Raw genomic sequence first — 19204 nt, 5'->3', positions numbered from 1 at the left:
ACACACACACACACACACACACAACAGTCTGACTCTCAATGATACGCGCACCTGCCATCATTTCCGTGTGGTCCCGTGCCGATTCCGCCGCGTGTCGGAAGGAAGTCTTCCACCTGCCATCCTCCCGGTACACGGAAGTACCGTGAGTCACACGCACCACACAGAATTTCGTCCTTCCGTGTGGTCCCGTACCGACAAGCCAGCTTGAGTTTAACCTTTGGTTTTCACAAATGTCGAGTTCAACCTTTGGTTTTCAAAAATGTCGAGTTCATACCCTCTGTTTAACTAAAATGACAAAATTATACCATGAAATGGACAATAATGTCACAAATCTCCATTTCATTGATATTAACTCATATATAAGAAAAACCGAATCAAATCTAAACCAGTACTCTAATTTCTAAATTCTCAATTTTGAAATAAAAATAGCCTTAAATTGAAATTAAATAATAAAATTCATATATCTCAAAAGATGACTTCATTTCGTGTTCGAATTGCAACTCTGAATCCTGGATTCTCTGTTCGAATATGTGATTTTGATTAATATCAACTGTCGATTTTTACTCATTTGCTTCTTTCTGTTTTTTTCACGATTAAGAGACTGTTGTTTATTTTTTAGTTTTTAAATAAATTAGATATATGGCTCCAATGAATAAAGATAATTAGTGTTTACATATAAATATTATATTATAGTTAACGTCAATAAAAAGAAGTTTCGTATCACTGCTATTTATTTCAGGGTATAATTTCGTCATTTTAATTAAACATAGAGTATGAACTCGACATCTTTGAAAATCAAAAGTTAAACTCGATAGTGATATATGCATGTTATTTTCCCTTTTTTATTTAATAAAACTTGCTCGCGAATGTCACGTACTTTTCTAGAAATAAGTCATCTCCTAATTAGAATGTGACATTTCTTTCTCCATTTTCGTCCCTCTTGTTGTTCAATCAGAATCATTGACACTCACAAGTTATTGTCGTTTATAGAATGATGTCGTCATTTGTTTGATCTTAAATAATAAATGATGCTTTTAGAAAAATTGTTTCTGAAACAATGAATTTGGACACAGTTGTCTCATTGTTTGAAACTTTGAAGTGATCTGTGCTCCAATTTATGTTTGTTATAAAATCAATGCTCATTATTACGAGAAGAAAAAAAAAAGCCGTATAGAGGTTTATCATTACAAAAATATACCATTTTTTATTTTAGTTTGTAACTATACATCTTGGATAAAAAAAACCACACACACACAAACAACCTGTACATCTTGGTAGACATAGACTAATCTTTACGAATGATTCTGTTCATCTTCTAATATTAACATTGTCGTTTTGAAATAAAGTCGTTTCCAAGTTCATGTCGTTTCTGAACTTGCCATGTTTTCTCCTTTTTTTTCTTTATAAAATTTCCCGTCTTTAAAAGGAAAAAGGTTATTTCAAGTAAAACATCTAATTTACACAAGAAAACCTATCTCACTCGAGTAAACTTCCAATGGCAGTAAAAATTTTCACAAAATAAATAAATAAAATATCTTAAAACAACGAATTGTTCTTCAATATCATTTCCAGCTATCAAACACCAAGGGACAATATTGAAAGAAAGATCACATATTCTTGCTTCTAGGAATTGATTTTAAAGATCTTGAGACATTGTACTCTATATTGAACCAGTCTGATTATATAGATCTACAGAAGTAGAACAAAGAAAAAGTACTAATAATCAAAAGAAAATTACTTTGGTAGTAATACACCATCGAACTCGAAACCAATGGAGAAATTATTTAATGTCAGTGCAGTCACTAAAATCTTATCAGAACTGTGTAACTAACCCCTAACATTCGATCAGTTTCAAGTCAATATAAGAAATAAAAAAATTAAAAATTGAAAGTGTTGACTCAAAATATCGCATCGAATTCTTAATGTTGGAGAAACAATACAAATCTTACTTCCTTGCTTCGACGTCGTGATTCCTCCAAGGATTCAACGCTTCCCTGAGAGCCTGAGCTTCCGGGGAATTCTCTTGAGCCCTTTTCTCCGATTCCAACTCTGTTACTTTCTCGTCTGTAAACATTAAAAAAAAAATATACGTTAAAAATCATTCAAAATTATAGCGCAATGAGAACAGTGAAATTTCGAAACATTGCGAATTGCAAAACAATCTGCAATATCATATAAATGTCTTAGACAATAAGAAGTCAAAGAAGAAGATCAATCACACAAGTTCTTGCAAACTAATATATATATATATATATATATATATATATATATATATATATATATATATATATATATATATAACAGAAGCTTAAATATATCAGAATAAGTGAAAAAAGCCAAGAACAAATTGATAAAAATAAATGAATGACATACAAAAGCCGGTCTTGATCATGAAAAACTCCATTGAAGCTCCGACCAGCGCAGCTCCAACTGAAATCTTCAAATACCAGTCCAAAAATTTCATTTTTCTTTCCACTGCAAAACGAAGTATTGCAAATATTTCATTTTTGTAATATTGAACTACTAAATAAGAAGTTTGTTGCAATGAAAAAGATAAGTTTTTTCTTTTTGGGGGTTTTAGGGTTTATGAGAAATATTTATCACTTTTTGGGTGAGAATATGGGGTGTAATTTGGGGTTAGTTCTGCTGTCAGATCTCTTGGTATCGACAAAATTATCTTAATTATGTTTTTTCTGCTTTGAATGTAAATCTGATGAACTCTTTCACCGGTATACTTCGTTTTGCAATACTTCGTTTTGCAGTGGAAAGAAAAATGAAATCCGATAACGAGTTAAACATCTTAAATTCCAAACTCTTATCAGTTTCAAAATCCAAATCCCGATATCACGATTCAAAACCCGAACCCATAACCAATTCAATCGACTCAACACGAATCCAACTAACCAGAAATGTCCTAACACGAAAACGATCACAAAAACATCGAACCGAGGCTCAGAATATCATCACACATAAATAGATCAAATCAGCCAAAACTATAGCTCACGGCCAAACATCAAAATGAATTACACATCCAGAAACCAAGCCCACGGTCAAGCAATACACAACCAAAACATCCAGGTTCTCAATTTATCATCACAGCCTCAACTATCATCAACCAACACAATTCAAAACAAACCTTAAAGACTCACACGGCCAGAACAACTAATTAACCAAAAATTCAAACAAAATTCCAACCAGCCATTTTGATCCAAAACCAATCACTAAACAATCTCAGAAGCATCGATTAAATCGCAGGAATTCAAAAGCCCCAAATTCAAGCTACAAACCCTAGAATCATAAAATCCATTCCGGGTTTGATTTCCTTACCAAGATTCTCGTGAATTTGGACTCCTCGGCGTGTTATCTCTCTTTCCCGGGGTCTCTTTCTCGGGCGGTGGTCACAGCGAGCTCGCGGCGGAGTGCTTCCTCGACGTGAACGCGCGGCGACGTGGCTCGGTGGCGCGTGAAGAGGAGAAAGGGAGAAGAAGTGAGAGAAAGGATGGCGGTAATGATGAGGCTTGGTGGAGCTTAAAGGAGTTGACCGAGTTTTTTTTTTTTTTTTTTTTTTTTTCCCTTTTTCTCTTTTTCTTTCAATCTCGTCCTTCAAAATGTTGCACATAAGTCCTTTTAAAATAAAATCTCACAATCTTGTCCTTAATTAATTAAAAATAATCTTGAAAAATAACTGAGAAAATTACTATTATTTCCCGTTATCTTTAATATATTTAAGGGATTCCGGAATTTATTTTTACTCTCGAGATATTTAAATTTTAAATCTCCGAGTCTATTCCGAAACTTATATTTTGTTCATGTCTACTAACTTGATAGGACTAATTTAATAGGCAAAATTATCAATTGATTGTTGGAATTAATAGAATCGGTGACTAATTAATCATAATCAATCAAACATTGTCTATAATGTAAACTTAAGATTTTTTTATATGGCTATATAATTTAGAACCCAATATAATATAGAGTTTTGATCACAAAGAATAAAAACACAAGGGCTTTTGTAATAGGGTGTATCGATTATTGAATCATAGTATTTTTATTTTCCAATGAAATATGAAAATAAAGAATCATTTGAGACTATTTGTGTCAATAGATTAGTTCGGTCCAAAAGTTGAGATAATGGATGTAATCCAAAAAACGATTCATAAGTACTTGTTAATGTAGTTGAAGTTACTAAATTCTGGGGAATTGGTATCAATTTATATCTAATTGCTCCACACATAATTTCTCTAATCATATTTTCTAAACGCGATAAAAAAAGTGTCCATTTGTATACAAACTATACAAATGGATACTTTTTACTCAAATGTCAAGCTGGTTCGGCTCGTGGTCTAATTGTAGTTGGCCGTTTGTATTCCTTCATAATTTATTTATTTAATAAATAAATATTAATTAGTTTTATTGCATGGTTTGTAACCGAGCAAGCAATCAAGTTTTCAACCTTGTAACTGTTCATTCAATGGGCTGTGCGTTTTGGGTTTAAATCTGCCATAATGGACGAGCATTAAGGAACCTTAAAGGTTATAAACGTTGGCTGAAACGTTTGTAACTGAATTTCTTGACTCTCCTTTAAAAAGATACCTTGGTTTCTCATTTCAACACACCGAAGCAAGTTTTCATCTCTTTCCTCTCCTCCAGAAATCGAGGTTTTTATTTTTATTTTTATTTTTTATAGTAGTCCGGTGATAGTTTTTGACAGAGTTGCTCACGTTCGCTGAAGTCGAGTCTTGTGGTGCATAGCTTATCTTGTTCTGTTGTTGTATCCTGGGAGTCTTCTCAAGTAATCCGTCACCTGTGGGAGGACGATAAAAAACTTCAAAAAAATCGTTCAACGGACCTTGACTTCTTTTCTTCTCTGTTCTTGTCCTACCGGTTTGAGGTTTATGCAGTTTTTGTTTTGTTTCGTCTTCTTTTTATTTTTAGTTTTTCTAAAAATAATTTTATTTTAATTTTCACAAATTGTCTTTATTTTATCAACTTTTTATTAATTTTAACTTGAATTATTTTTATAAATTTATTAGTTTTAATTGGCTATTTAGCTAGAACATTCATCGATCGGTAATTAATAGACGTGTTAGTTATATTTTTTTTAAAGCATACGTCAGTTTATTTGAGAAATTGGTAAAACACTCCAAACAGTGACAAAAATCATTGTAGGCATTTGTAATTGTAGGTATATGTATTAAAAAAATATATAACTTAAAGAAGTATACACTATACACAATGATAAATATATCGATAGACATTTTTATGCAAATATGACTGGCACTGTATTCTTGTAATATTTATTAGAAATCATGTATCGATATAAATTTTTATGTATATATGCAATGTAATGTATTACTGTAATATGTTACAATTTTTTATGTATATTCTTTTTTTTTATAAGGTCTGAGTTTTAATGTTTTCCTTAAGATATTCTCAATGTCTTTTGGGACATCAATGTCTATATTGCGCCAAATTTAGCAAAATAGCCAACTTAAACGTTAAGAATTGCTAAATAGCCAAGGTTTTGTAAATATTAGGTAAATAGCAATTTTTATATATTTACAAACGTAAATATCAAGTAAATAGCCACTGCCATATTAAGTCACGTCATCATTTATGGCTATTTACCTAATATTTACAAAACCTTGGCTATTTAGCAATATCAAACGTTTAAGTTGGCTATTTTTCTAATTTTTTGTTTTAAAAAAGGAGGAATACCACAAATCAAACTCTTCCTTGGCTAAAAAATTGGTACACAATTTTAAACAACCATGGTCAATCAACCAAGATAAATAGTACCTTTCAACATCCAAACATGAAACATCTAACAAAATCCCATTACCGAGACAATGGATGACGATTAGTCCGTCTCTATTTTTGACAAATACAAAATTATTCTAACAATACGAAATACAAATTCAAGCAAAAATAGCCGAAGATAGACAATCAATGCTTATAAGAGAATAATATAGTCCCTAGAGGAATACTAAGTACATATACTATTATTTGAGTGTCACAACACACAATCTCTAAAAGTCTCTGCTCCAAATCGAATGACGCGCAATCGTAATTTTCAAGAAGCACTGATACAAGTTAATCTGACGAACCATCAATGGTGCCTCCAACCACCTATGTCTCGTACCTTAACTCTTCCGCCAACTCGCACGTTTTCGAATAATGGGCTTTTGTTCAATTTTTCATTTTCTTCGATTTTAGTTGCAACATTCCAATTTTTATAGATAGATTAGTTTAAAAAACGCGCTACGCGCGAGTCAGCAATATTTAAAAAAAAAAAAGTGAAAAAGAAAAATAAGTAAAATAAAGTAAGTTTAGACTTTTAATTGTATTAAATATAATATACATTAAAAAACTATACAAAATATATTGATAAGAAAGGGAGGAAAGAAATTAATATACATAAAAAAATTATACAAAATATATTTATGAAAGAAGGAAAAAAAATCAAAATCGGAAGTAAAAAAAAAAATCAAAACCGGAAGGGAAAAAAAAATGGCTCCACGTGTCGCTGCCTGGCGGCACCAGAATTCAAGTTGAAATAAAAATATATACAAAATATTGATGAGAGAGGGGAAAAAAATTAAAGGTCGGGAAAAAAAATAAATGATAATATATGTTATTGATATAGTATAATATAGTATTAGTAATTATGATTATAATATACATAAAAAAATATACAAAATATATTGATGTTTGGAAGAGAAAAAATCAAAATTGGAAAGCAAAAAAAAAATCAAAATCGGAAGAAAAAAAAATCAAAATCGGAAGGAAAAAAAATGGCTTCCACGTGTCGCTGCCCGGCGGCACCAGGATTCAAGTTGGAAAAAAAAATATATTGATGAGAGAGGGAAAAAAATTAAAGGTTGGAAAAAAAATAAATGATAATATATGTTATTGATATAGTATAATATATTATTAGTAATTATGATTATAATATACATAAAAAAAATATAAAAAAATCAAATTGGAAAGAAAAAAAAAATCAAAATCGGAAGTAAAAAAAAAAATCAAAATCGGAAGGAAAAAAAATGGGTTCCACGTGTCGCTGTCTGGCGGCACCATGATTCAAGTTGAAATAAAAATATATACAAAATATATTGATGAGAGAGGGAAAAAAAATTAAAGATCGGGAAAAAAATAAATGATAATATATGTTATTGATATAGTATTAGTAATTATGATTATAATATACATAAAAAAATTATACAAAATATATTGATATTTGGAAGGGAAAAAAAAATCAAAATTGAAAAAAAAAAAACCGAAGGCTCCGGCAAAAAAAAAAAAAACCGAAGGCTCCGGCAAAAAAAAAAAAAATTGAAGGCTCCGGCAAAAAAAAAAAAAAAACTACCATGTGTAGCCATATGGAGACGCCACGTGTCGCCATATGGTGACGCCACGTGGTGGAACGTGGTTAAAAGTTGAAGAGGCCATGCCTCTTATTATCCATGTTATGGATAAACAATGAGATTTATGAAAATGCTAAGAAAATAATATAATATGTATTTGTTTGGTAGTTGGTTAGTGAATTGTATACTTTGAGAGAATTTGCAAAATGGAATAATTGATGACCAATACGCCAATTCAAACAATAGGTCCCACATCAAGTTAATACAATATACAAATTGGAGACTAAAATTCCACGCAACAACGCCATCAACGAAGGCAGAATATAAGCAAATTGTGTGGACCCCAGTACACAAAATTGTAGGGTCCACTACAATTTTGCTTTTACGGAGATTATGAAAATCATTTATGTTCATTTAAACACACCTTTGCAAATACACGAAGGTTTTCTTTTTTTCTTTTGATATGATTACCATACTTTACAATTTGATTTTTGTCTCTCTCTCTCTCTCCAGAATTTAAATGGACTAAGAAAAATCATAAGTTCTAAGCTAACTTACTCCTCATAAGAAAATAACAAATGTATATGCTACGGTGTCACCTTTGAATAGACTAAGAAAAATCATAAGTTCTAAGCTAACTTACTCCTCATAAGAAAATAACAAATGTATATGCTACGGTGTCACCTTTGAAAACATATAAAATAATAATAATACAAAATTAATTTAATAGTTACTCTTAAGAACTTGCTAGTAAATTTTATAAAATTAAAACAAGTAGTTTCATTATTGTTTCACTTTTTAGCTATTTGCTTCATAAAACAAATTGGTTCGATAGAACTAATTAGCTCTTGAAAAATTAGTGGATCCAATAAAAATTTGTTGAATTGTTATTGGATGATGTTGATATGCGAGACCTAATTATGTAAAAAAAGATATTGACTTATCATTAAGAAAAATTATTGATTTAATAAATGTAACTTGAAAATTTTAAGTAGCAAGTGAAGCCAAAATAATATTAACTTCATCATTAAACCATTAAAGATGCTCTAATACATCTTCTTGAAACAAAAAAAATACTAAAAAACACACGTGTGAAAAAAAAAAGTAAAACAATTACGAGGAGGATAATGACACGTGGCCACTCGCAAGAGCGAGTAGTGGAAAAACCGAACAAAAGTGCAAGTAATGCAATATTTCAGATTAGAAAAAATGAAAAAAAAATATTGTACTAAAAAATTGTGTAACATTCTTGTTGTGTTGGTGTCTTTATATTTAATTATTTATATTATTTTTATATCCTAATAATCACACACACAGCAGAATAACACTCACTCATCAATCACATACGGCCAAACTCTTCTTACTAATAACTTCCCCGCCCCCCAAAAAAAAAAAGAACTTTTTCCGTCTCTCAGCTTCCAAGTATTTTCCTTTTTTTTTCTTCTTCTTTCCAAAACCCCATAAAGATTTTTACCTTTCCTATTTACACCATATATGATATAATATCACCTGTAGGCTGAAACTAATCTGTATTATTTATTTCATTTTTATCTCATACCTCCCTTGATTCTCTCGTTTCACGATCTTGGTCGGGTTTTGAGTATTTTTTCCAGAAAAAAATATATTAATTTATATTTTTTGAGTATCTGGGTAAGCCTTCGAAGTGCTTTGGCGGTGATAATATAATGCAAGAAGCTCAAACGCAGACAGTCACTAATGGTGATGTATACCAAAATACCCAGGTTGGTTTCCATTTTCAACTAAATTTTCATGTCTTTTTCCATAATTTATTTTGATAATTGTATGTGGAGGGGATTGGTGATGTATATTAATTTGTTTATTCAGGATTTTTAGTTGGTTTTATTTTTTATTTTATTTTATTTTATAAATAAATAAAAATTATGGGTGTCACGTTGATTTATTTGAGGTTGTTGGGTTTTGATTTTATTATATCTGAATAAATTAATTCTGAAGGGGATTGCTTGTGTTGCTCGCTGATCATTAGATCTATATTTATCAATACTTATTACTTCTTATGGATAGTTTTAGTTTGATTGAATATATATATATATATATATATATATATATATATATATATATATATATATATTTATTTTATATATATATTTATTTTATATATATTAATTAGTTGGCGAGGGAATTGCAGATTCTGATTTCAAGTCTATTCCGTTATTGGTAAATTAGTAGATTTTCTTGACGATCTTTCTTATTTTGGTTATAGATATAAACTTCATTCATGTTAAACATAAACAAAATCCCTGATCTTTTTCCAGTTATATATATGTAATTATATAGCTTAGAGAGATTTAGTATTGAAAGTACAAGTTTACTCCTTTTAGGCCTCTGAAAAAAAAAGCTTACACCTTTAAGACAAAAATGAAGGAAAAATGTCAATTTGTAAGTGAATTCCTACTTGGATTGAAAATTGAAAAAAAATATATATACATGTATTTTATTTGCTTGCATTGTCTGACAGGACGGGAAATCGGCAGAGGCGGGACCGAGCAATCGACGCCCCGAAATTTGTCTTCAGATTCCACCGAGGCCTCACTCCGTAGCCAATTTGCTTCACCCGCAACAAGCCTCTTCTTCTTCTTCCCGGCAGGTCGGCTCTTCTTCCGGAAGCTTCTTGCGGGGATTGAGCTTCAAGAAGAGGACCGCCCCGGAAGCCGAGAAGAGCTCTCTCCTCGAAGCTGCTGACGTGGCGAGGAAGAGCAACCCCGAGAGCCCCGTCGTGGCCAATCTTAGGTCCGTGTTCGCGTGGCAACGCTGCGCATCGCTTCCCGTGGGACGGGACACCAATGTTTCGTCTCCTTCGGTCCCGACCCCTCTCTCCGCCAGAATGCCCAACGACCTCCCTAAATCGGTATTCGCTTCTCATTCAAGGTTCATATTGTATAATTTCGAGGGGCGATATGTTTATAAAATGGATTATATATGAATTCATTTTTTTTTATGGGTTATTGGGTTGCTTAGGACGCAAGTAAACTTCAAAACTACGCGTAATGATGGTTGTGCCGATGTGTGTTTTTTTTTTGGGGTCCAGAAAGCAGCGGATAAAGCCACGGTTTCGCGGTTGCTCTCGATTCCCGGGAGAAACGTTGTTATAGTGAGATCCGTGTCATTTGCGGCTCGCAGCGACCAATCAGCCGCTGATCCTAATAACCATGGTACATAAAAAAAAGTCAATATAGTTTTTTTTTTTTTTTTTTTTTTTTGTTTTTTGTTTTTTTTTTTGTTTAAGTTATCACAACTAATGACTATAATCCGATGGTTGGCTGATACTAGCTTTTTTTTAAATTTTTTTTTGCTGGTATCCCACGTTTTTATTATTATTATTATTATTTTTTTCTGGTTCCATTTTAATGGAAATGCCGGTAATGACGAAAAAAAAATTATAACGTGTGTATGTGTGTGTGTGAGAAAAATTATACAAAATAGCAATTAAAAACTAATTGATTAGCAATATTCCCAAGTTACGTTGTCAATTTTTTTTTTTTTTTTGACTCCGTCATTAAATTTTTTGACGATTTATACAAAGCAGTTTAGCACTTTTCAAGAATAAATATATATTTTTTTTGAAAGCCACTTTGCTTCTAGTGGGGATTGAACCCACGACCTCCGCTTTGGAGAGGTGGTGTGGAATTACCAACTAGCCTATGCTGGGTACCACTTTTCGAGAATTTGACCTATTAGTTTCGCAAATTCATTATATTACTCTCAACCCTCGATCATCTAAGGAATAGTATACACGTACATCAGATGAAATAACTCCGGGAGGGAAAGCGGAGGAGGCGGAGGAAGAGGAAGAGGAGATCCCGGAGGAGGAGGCGGTGTGCAGGATATGCATGGAGGCGTGCTTGGAAGAGAACACTCTGAAGATGGAGTGCAGCTGCAAAGGCGCTCTGAGGCTCGTCCACGACGACTGCGCCCTCAAGTGGTTCGGAATGAGGGGAACCAAGAAATGCGAGGTCTGTCAGACCGACGTCCGGAATCTACCCGTCACATTGCTCCGAGTCGCTCCCACGCCGTCTTCTCAACGGAACAACAACGATCCCCGTCGGAATCGACAGCCCGACTCAGTTAGGCAAGGATAAAACTCTTTTTTATTTTTATTTGTCAAAGTAGTCCTTGAACTGTTATGCGAGTTGCGTTTTTTTTTTTTTTTTTTTTTTGGTGGGTTCATTGTCTAATTTTTAAAGTTTGAAAATGACTAAAATGCTACGAAATCGAATTAATAGTTTGATGGCCATTTTGCTTGTGAAATTCGGTTTAATGACCAAAATGTCGCTTGCGTGATGATAATTCAGGGACTATTCGCGACTTTTTGGTCCGTAAGCTAATTTCATGAGCAAAGTGTCATTAGTTTGACGACCATTTTGCTCATAAAATCCGGTTGGTGACCAAAATGTCACTTGCGTAATAGTTTAGGGATTATATTGCAAATGTAGGGTTTTTTTTTTTCTTCTTCCTCGTTTTGGTGGTGATTTGGAGCTAATTACAGGTGGTTTTGTTGTGTGATGCGCAGTGTGTGGCAGGATTTCGTGATTCTGATGTTGATCAGCACGATTTGCTATTTCTTCTTCCTCGAGCAGCTTTTGGTACACCTCGTTTCGTGTTCGAGTAAAATCGCGTTTGAGTAGTGTGTCGTTTTTTCGCAATATTTTTTTTTTGCCCTGTTTTGTAGGTTCATGACATGAGAAGCCGAGCGATTATAATTGCGGGGCCGTTTGCGTTTACTCTAGGCCTCTTGTCATCCCTTTTCGCAATAATCTTAGGTAAAAAGAAGAAAGAAAGAAAATTGCATAATAATCTTATAATTTTGCACTCATTGCAATGTTTGCTAAAATTGGTTTTGTAGCAATCAAAGAGTATATATGGACATATGCAGCTCTCGAGTTTGCACTTGTCGCCATTATTGTACACTTCCTCTACACACTGGTCAGTCAAACTCTCTTCTAAGGGGAAAAAAAAAAAATTAATCTTTGTTCTTTTTGGAGTCGAATTCAAATTTTTTTTTTCTTTTTTCGACAGCTTCATTTGAAAGCAATAGTTGCGCTGTTAATTGCTTCGTTGCTGGGTTTTGGGACGGCGATGGGTCTCAACTCGCTCTACATTCAATATTTTTCGTGGCGAGTTCGGGTCAGAGAAAACAACAGCTCAGCGGCTTAGAGCAAAAAGATGGTCTCTCTTAAAGAGAATATAACATCCTTTTGCTAATCCGTGTGGATAAAATTTTGTCTGATATATATGTGCAAGTCTTTGGTAAAAAATTATGTTGAAGTCCAAGGCTGTGTCGTATTGTATTGTTTGTACCTAATCGATAATCAATGAGAAATTTCTTGGAAATTAATTAGTCGTGGTGCCCCAGTTGAGTGATTTGAAAATTCAATCCAAAGACTCTTTTGGTACGCTAAGAATAGGACAAAAAGGACTATTGTGTTATCATTTTATATACATACATTTTTTTTCCCCAACGAGAATCAACATTATCACAGAGAGCTATCAGATATATACACAAAAAAAAGAGAGGCAAAAGCAAGAGAAAGCTAGTCGTGATTGCCTTTCACGACCGGAAGGAATTTGGTGCCGTCTTTCTTCAGCCATATCGTAGAACGGGTTTTCCTAACATGGTCGGTGAATAATCGATACCTATATTATAGTAAACAAGAAAAAAAAAAAAAGCGCAAGTTTGTCAAAAAAAAAAAGAATAAACTTCAGGTCTTCTGTTAAATAGCCAATTGAAAATTTATAAATAAACTTCATCCAAAACTAGTTAAATAATTAAAAATATGCGCAAATCAATTTTTCTACCTTATTAATAAATTTATGTATACAGTGTCAAAAAATTTATATGTGTCATAAAATTTAGCGTCGGAGACAAACATTGGATATTCTGGTAAAAAACTTCAAAACATTTGCTATTTTGCTACAAACTTGCTTAAAATCATAGATATTTTGCTAATAAGTTAGTTTCAAATGACTATTTTGTATATTTTCCTATGACCACAAAAATATGTTGGGGAATAGAAACCAAGCTTGAATACTAACAAGTACGTCAAAACAAAACCAGACCTGTCATACTCGAGCTTCTGCGAAACTATCCCGTTCAACAGCAGCTCCGAGCTGTAAATTGTAGCTCCTGCATATATTGAAGGAAAAGCAAAAGAATTATGAGTCGGTTGTTATTTGCTTTCCTTTTCTTTCTTTCTTTTTTCGCAACGGAAATTTTAGTGGTGATTAATATAGACCTTGTTCGAGAAAGGGCACACATATTGCATAATCTTCTTCGCAAGATAGAACCAACAGATCATCGGGAAACGCTCCATCCTTCATTGCCGATCTACCGATTCTCTCAACCGCCTAAAAATTAGAACCTTAATATTTACGCTTCAAATTTCACATACAAAATAAGTTCAAATTGCAATTGTAAAAAATAAAATAAAATATTTAGAAAAGCCCGCATTGTACCTGACCGCCAACCACCTTAACAAGATTTGAGATTATATCTAATCCAGGCTTTGTATTTGGTGTGGTCAAGACTCTCAAACCCTGCAGAAAACGGTTTTTTTTAGGAACTAGGTATAGACGGTATTATCATAATTACTTAAGTTAGGCAATAACATCGAATGCTTAATTTTTTTTTTTATTAGCCTATTGATAAGAACGATTAGCAGAAAAAAGACGGAAATTGTATGAGGAAATAGTGGGTAGAAATCGGAGAGCACGGATTCCTCGAAAGTCAGATACCACAATTGATTTCTTTTCAATTGTATCACAAAAATACTACTTTGCATCAGATAAGCTCCATCGAAAGCCAAAAAACGATACGATCGGGATAATTTTGTATTTGCGTATGTATGTATGAATGTATGTATGTATTGACTTACCTGCAATAGAGGATGTTGAGACGCGAATGCCAATGATTTTGACATATTAAAGCCGAATTCTCTTTCTTTTTTTACGTCTCTGAGTATGTAACGTTTCTCATCAATGAAACAGCTGGCTTGTCCACAGCTATCAACCCACAAATGTGTCACCACTGGTTTACCAGAAGCAATTGCCTCTAACATATTCTTCGTGCGCACAAAGTGATCGGCTATGAAGTGCGTTGCATCTGCAATAGAAGATGCCACCGAAACCCCGAGGCGAGCCAAAATCTGAACGATAATGGAATCAAGAATCCAATTTAGTGTCCACAATTTCTGTAAATTAAATAAACATCTCGTCTCTCTCTTCACTGAACCTAAAAAACTGCATAACTCGAGAGCCAGACCGTTATTTTTTTTAATATTTAGCACCAACGCAAAAGTCTGGACGATATTATTATTTCGACATCGGTGAAAGCCTATTTCAGATATCTGGTGTGCTTTATATTAACCGTGGTTAATAAAAAAGACATTGCACTTGTTTTTTTCTTTTTCTTTTTTTCAAACCTGGACTTCTATTTAATTATTAAGACTCCTGTAATTTTTCTTGTTTCATGTCAGTTGTAGGCGTGAAAAAGTGAGTTAGAGCTGAATTACCTTCTTCTGGTGCTTGATTATATCGTCGTCCAAGTGGTGACTGTACAAGACTCGAACATCAGTTATGTCTCTCCTTTTCCGTAAATCTTTTGACGCACTAACGGGTTGAGGCTCGGTGTTGCTCAACTTCTGGATCTCTCTTAACACGGCCATTTGAGTTTCGGTTCTCGAGTGCGATTTCGTTAAATATTCGTCACCCATACAAACGGGCGACGCATCGCTGACGGGTATTTTGCAGTTGACTGGCGTGGCACATGGAGAATCCAATGGCTTCGATTTCTCTTTTGGCGGCGATTCGACCAACCCGGCACTTCCTCGCACGGTTTTCTCATTCTCAGAAACTACTCCATCCGATCTTTGCAGTGACCGTTTTTCCCTGAAAGACCTTTTACGCCTCGTGCCAAGCTGAAAGATTTCTTGATTAACACGCGGCTCGGGCAGATCATCGATTTCGTAAGATTTATCACCCTGACGTGATGAGATTCGAGTAGATCTTCTTCTGGGAAAGCTAAATGTATCAGCTTCCTTCTTGTTGGCAAGGGCTGCTATTTTATCGAACTCCTTACTGAGGTCTGATTTGACAGTTTCGTTTTCCCTCACTTGAACATCGTTTGAAGTCAAAACTTCGGACCTGCAAGTACCTCTGCCACTACTTCGTTTTCCACTAGCAGAAAGATTCCCGGTCAACCCGTGTTTATTATCTCCGCAATCACTCACATTTCCCGAACGTCTAGTCTTTCGGGCAACGGGTTCCACTGAGCTTCTAGTACGACGTGTTATGGGTCCCGAACTTTTCACGCTTGTTTTTGGAGGTCGTCCCTTTCCTTTTCCGGTATTTTCGCCCGGCATTTTCTCAAGGTTTTGGCGCGCCTTCTGTGATTTCAAAGTATTATCATTGAGTTCGCTCTTCGTCCTCGCATTCCGGCCCTGTTTCTCAGCTACAATAGGAGATCTGCTGCTCAAGATGTCATTAATCCGTCTCGATTTCCTGGTTTGAAGCATTGTAGCTGGATTTTCATCGTTAGGGAACGGTCTCTTGCCACGGGGCGTTCGTTTTATCCCTTTTACAGAATTAGACTCTTCTTCATCGGTTTTACCGATTCCCTCGCCGAAGAACAGGGCTTCCATCGCTTCAGCCGCCATCTGCGTGTCGAAACGCGCTTCCATTGGAGGAGCATCACCGTCCGACACTTTCTCGCCACCTTTGATATCGGTCTCAGCGTTCAATTCATTCATCAGATTTCTGCCAAACACCCTCTTGGATTCGCGTACTTCCGACGTATTGACTGCTTTCGGATTCCGCGGCAACAACTTCGAATCGGAATTGAATAATCCCATCCGTGTCCCTATCCCGGGGTTCGGGGGTTTCCTTCTTCCTAGGCTTCCACCGCCCGAAAGGTCTCCATTTATTCGGCGGAGAATATCGCCTCCTCCTTCGTCTTCTCGACTGTCGTCCCAATCGTATATCCCGCCACGCCCATCGGCCACGCTCTTTTCGCTAACCTTCTTCGCCAACTTTTGTTCCCCTTTTACACTGGAGAGACGTTTCAATTTCCCGCCGGTGCTTTTTCCGCGATCCATTTCGTAATCAAACTCCATCATGCTGTCTTTAACAAAATTATCCACGAAATCGAGAGCATTTGCTTGCGAAAGATCTCCTGGCTCTTGAGACCCGATATAGCTCAACCCCGCTAGATCACTAGCAGGAAACTTAGTCGAAACTTCGCCAACACAGACTTCGGTAGTGCCGTTGAGAAGTTCGTCCATTTCGCTATCGTAACAAAGTTTTCTCGTTGCTACATTGCTCTCTCTACACGCGCTCTTGTTCCTCGAATCACTCTTTGTCATATCGATCCTCCCGAAATCTCTTGGTGGAATAGAATATGATACACTTTGGCTACCCTTCGGAGCTGCATTTTGGGCTGCTAAACCAGAGGCCCGCAAAGATGCAGAACGAACTGAAGTAAACTTCTTTGGTTGAGACCCTGGAAGACCATCGATACCACAGAAATATAAGTTTCCAAATCCAAATAGAGAATTTTGTTTAGTTTGTCAGCTAAAAATTACAATAAATTTGTAAAATCAACCTAAAACCACTCTTCTCAATCTCCGTGGCTACTTGAGCACAACTAGGACTAACTAATATTACATGATAGCTAGAGTACTTGGTTCCCTTGAAATAGAAGAGATAAACATACCATGCTTTGGTTTGACAAGATCTTGAAAAGGTGTTGTAGTAATAACAGGGAAACCTGCAGAAAAAAAAAAAAAAAAAAAAATCTGTTTGTCAGTGACGAACTTATGAAATTCGTGAAAATTTAAGTCTGAGCACGGAATGGTATATACCTGAAGGAAAACAAAAAGTTACGAAATAAAGAAACTAGTGAACTTCAAGTTTTCCATCTTTGATTTTTTTTTTTTTTGGCCATACAAATTATAGAGTTAATGTATGTGGCGGATAATGCACATACCCAATATTATGAGATAACGTATAGTTCCCTATAAAATGACTTTTTGATGTATTGAAAAAAAAGAATTATAATCTTCTTGAGTAGCTAGAAGAATAGCTAACCAGAATTTTTCTGCACTTTACCTAGATTTTCAGGTTGCTCCACAAAACCTTTCTCGCTCTCTTTGCTCACAGACGAGATTTCGAACTCCTCGGTTTCCCCGAAAAGACATCCACCTTCTCTGACCAAGTGATCGCCGTCGTTTAAAACTTCGGTGCTGTCACTCACTTCGCCGTTAATGTATTCATCTTCCTCGTTTTCGAAGGAATCTAATAACTGGGTTTCCATATCCTCAATGAACTTGACATCGTCCAATTTTTGAGTATCGCCGCCGAACTCCACTTCCATGAATTGGGTTTCGCAACCAAAATCCATGACTTGGGTTTCGCAACCAAAATCCATGACTTGGGTTTCGCAATCAAAATCCATGACTTGGGTTTCAAATGCCTCTTCGAATACTAAGGTGTCGTTCATGGGCTCTGTACTCTGAGATGAATCATTTCCATCTCCAATGTCAACATCCCCACCTATTTTACCACAGAATAAAGTTAATCGTCGATATTAATTATAACTAGAAAAGAGCAACATTTTCATGGCGTTCTAATCTACGAGACGATTGATAATAATTATCAGGGGAACCAAATCAAAATGCCATAAAATAGTGAAGAAATGACAACATGGATTCATTGAGCCAATATCTAGGTAAAGGAACTACATGGATTCAAATTCCACAATTACGCAAAAAATATACCTTCTCCAACAAAAACAAAACACTTCAATGTCTTTACACTATCCCTCAAAAATTTATTCTTTCCACTTTATTGTTATTATTAATTTTAAACAAAATCAGACCTCAGAAGGCAAGGCTCTCGAGAGGGACAAAGATACTTTCGAATTTCGGTTACTGAGGTAATTCAGGGATTAAGTTGACAAGCATAATTCCTTTTTCCGAGGACGATTGACAAAGGAACAGCCTTTCTCTACTAAAATTTACGAGCAATGAAAATGATTCAAATTCCAAAATTAATCAAAAACATACTCACTACCCACAAACCCAAACCAAAAAGTCTCATATAAACCCTCAAATTTTGTTCTTTCCAGTTTTTTTTTTAATCAAATAAATCAGACCTCAAAACCCAAGGACGAGGTAAGGTAATTCAGGGAATAAGTTGACAAGCACAATTCTTTTTCCGAAGCCGATTGAAAAAGGAGCAAAATTTCGCATTCTTAATCATAATTCCAAAAAAAAAAAAAAAAAAACTTCTTCGCTTTCACATAAGAGCTAAAAAAAATTAAAAACGAAACTTTAATGGAATAAAGAGTGATAATAATTCATGTTTAGATTTAATAATTAAAAATACGCCATTACGACAGATTCTAGGGCTCTGAGACTGGGTAATAAAAAGCTGAGTTTGACTCTTACTATTCGAGTGACGCTCATCATCATCGGAATCTGATATCGTTCCGATCGGCGTTTTGGAGCCATCGTCGGCCATATTATTATTCTACTATCTAACCGATTAAAAGCGCGAGAAGAGAGAGAGAGGGAAAAATAGCAGAGTAGGGTTCCTGAATTTCATTTCATTGATTATTTTTGGAGGGAAAATCGATAAGTTCTTTATCTATTCCATTTTTTGCATTTATTAAACTACGAAAAGCAAAAAAAAAAAAATTGTTAATTATCTGATTGTAAAAAGGGGCATTCCGAGAATCGAACTCGGGACCTCTCGCACCCAAAGCGAGAATCATACCACTAGACCAAATGCCCTTCCAATGTTAA

At 34.8% G+C, this 19204-nt stretch overlaps 3 protein-coding genes and 1 non-coding gene across 4 annotated transcripts; 1 reads left to right on the top strand and 3 right to left on the bottom strand.

The window, feature by feature from the left end:
• Positions 1-1713: 1713 nt before the first annotated feature.
• LOC149392849 (DNA mismatch repair protein) lies at positions 1714-3504 on the bottom strand. The gene is made up of 3 exons (XM_089617588.1): positions 3328-3504; positions 2374-2475; positions 1714-2064 (listed from the first exon to the last, which is right to left on the bottom strand). Exons 2-3 carry the CDS (start codon positions 2462-2464, stop codon positions 1946-1948), a joined length of 210 nt encoding a protein of 69 aa, XP_089473714.1. The 5' UTR covers positions 2465-2475; positions 3328-3504; the 3' UTR covers positions 1714-1945.
• Positions 3505-8689: 5185 nt separating this feature from the next.
• On the top strand, positions 8690-12752 carry LOC149392848 (uncharacterized). The gene is made up of 8 exons (XM_089616842.1): positions 8690-9109; positions 9865-10254; positions 10435-10558; positions 11151-11475; positions 11917-11989; positions 12076-12166; positions 12250-12329; positions 12423-12752. The coding sequence occupies exons 1-8, from the start codon at positions 9053-9055 to the stop codon at positions 12558-12560; spliced, it is 1278 nt and encodes a 425-aa protein (XP_089472968.1). The 5' UTR covers positions 8690-9052; the 3' UTR covers positions 12561-12752.
• Positions 12753-12765: 13 nt separating this feature from the next.
• On the bottom strand, positions 12766-19015 carry LOC149392847 (BRCT domain-containing DNA repair protein). Its single transcript, XM_089616841.1, has 9 exons — positions 18848-19015; positions 17508-17951; positions 17113-17166; positions 14915-16899; positions 14279-14548; positions 13860-13940; positions 13640-13751; positions 13464-13530; positions 12766-13040 (listed from the first exon to the last, which is right to left on the bottom strand). The coding sequence occupies exons 1-9, from the start codon at positions 18918-18920 to the stop codon at positions 12938-12940; spliced, it is 3189 nt and encodes a 1062-aa protein (XP_089472967.1). The 5' UTR covers positions 18921-19015; the 3' UTR covers positions 12766-12937.
• A 105-nt stretch (positions 19016-19120) lies between these two features.
• TRNAP-UGG (transfer RNA proline (anticodon UGG)) lies at positions 19121-19192 on the bottom strand. Its single transcript has one exon. It is a non-coding gene; the product is annotated as a tRNA-Pro (tRNA).
• Between the last annotated feature and the right edge of the window lie 12 nt (positions 19193-19204).

Source organism: Urtica dioica, chromosome 6, assembly GCF_054948205.1.
Source record: "Urtica dioica subsp. dioica isolate 48M chromosome 6, U.dioica_male_clone48M_v1_H2, whole genome shotgun sequence".
Lineage (NCBI taxonomy): Eukaryota > Viridiplantae > Streptophyta > Magnoliopsida > Rosales > Urticaceae > Urtica > Urtica dioica.
The sequence above is the reverse complement of the archived record's forward strand: the minus strand, read 5'-3'. Positions and strand labels throughout refer to the sequence as shown.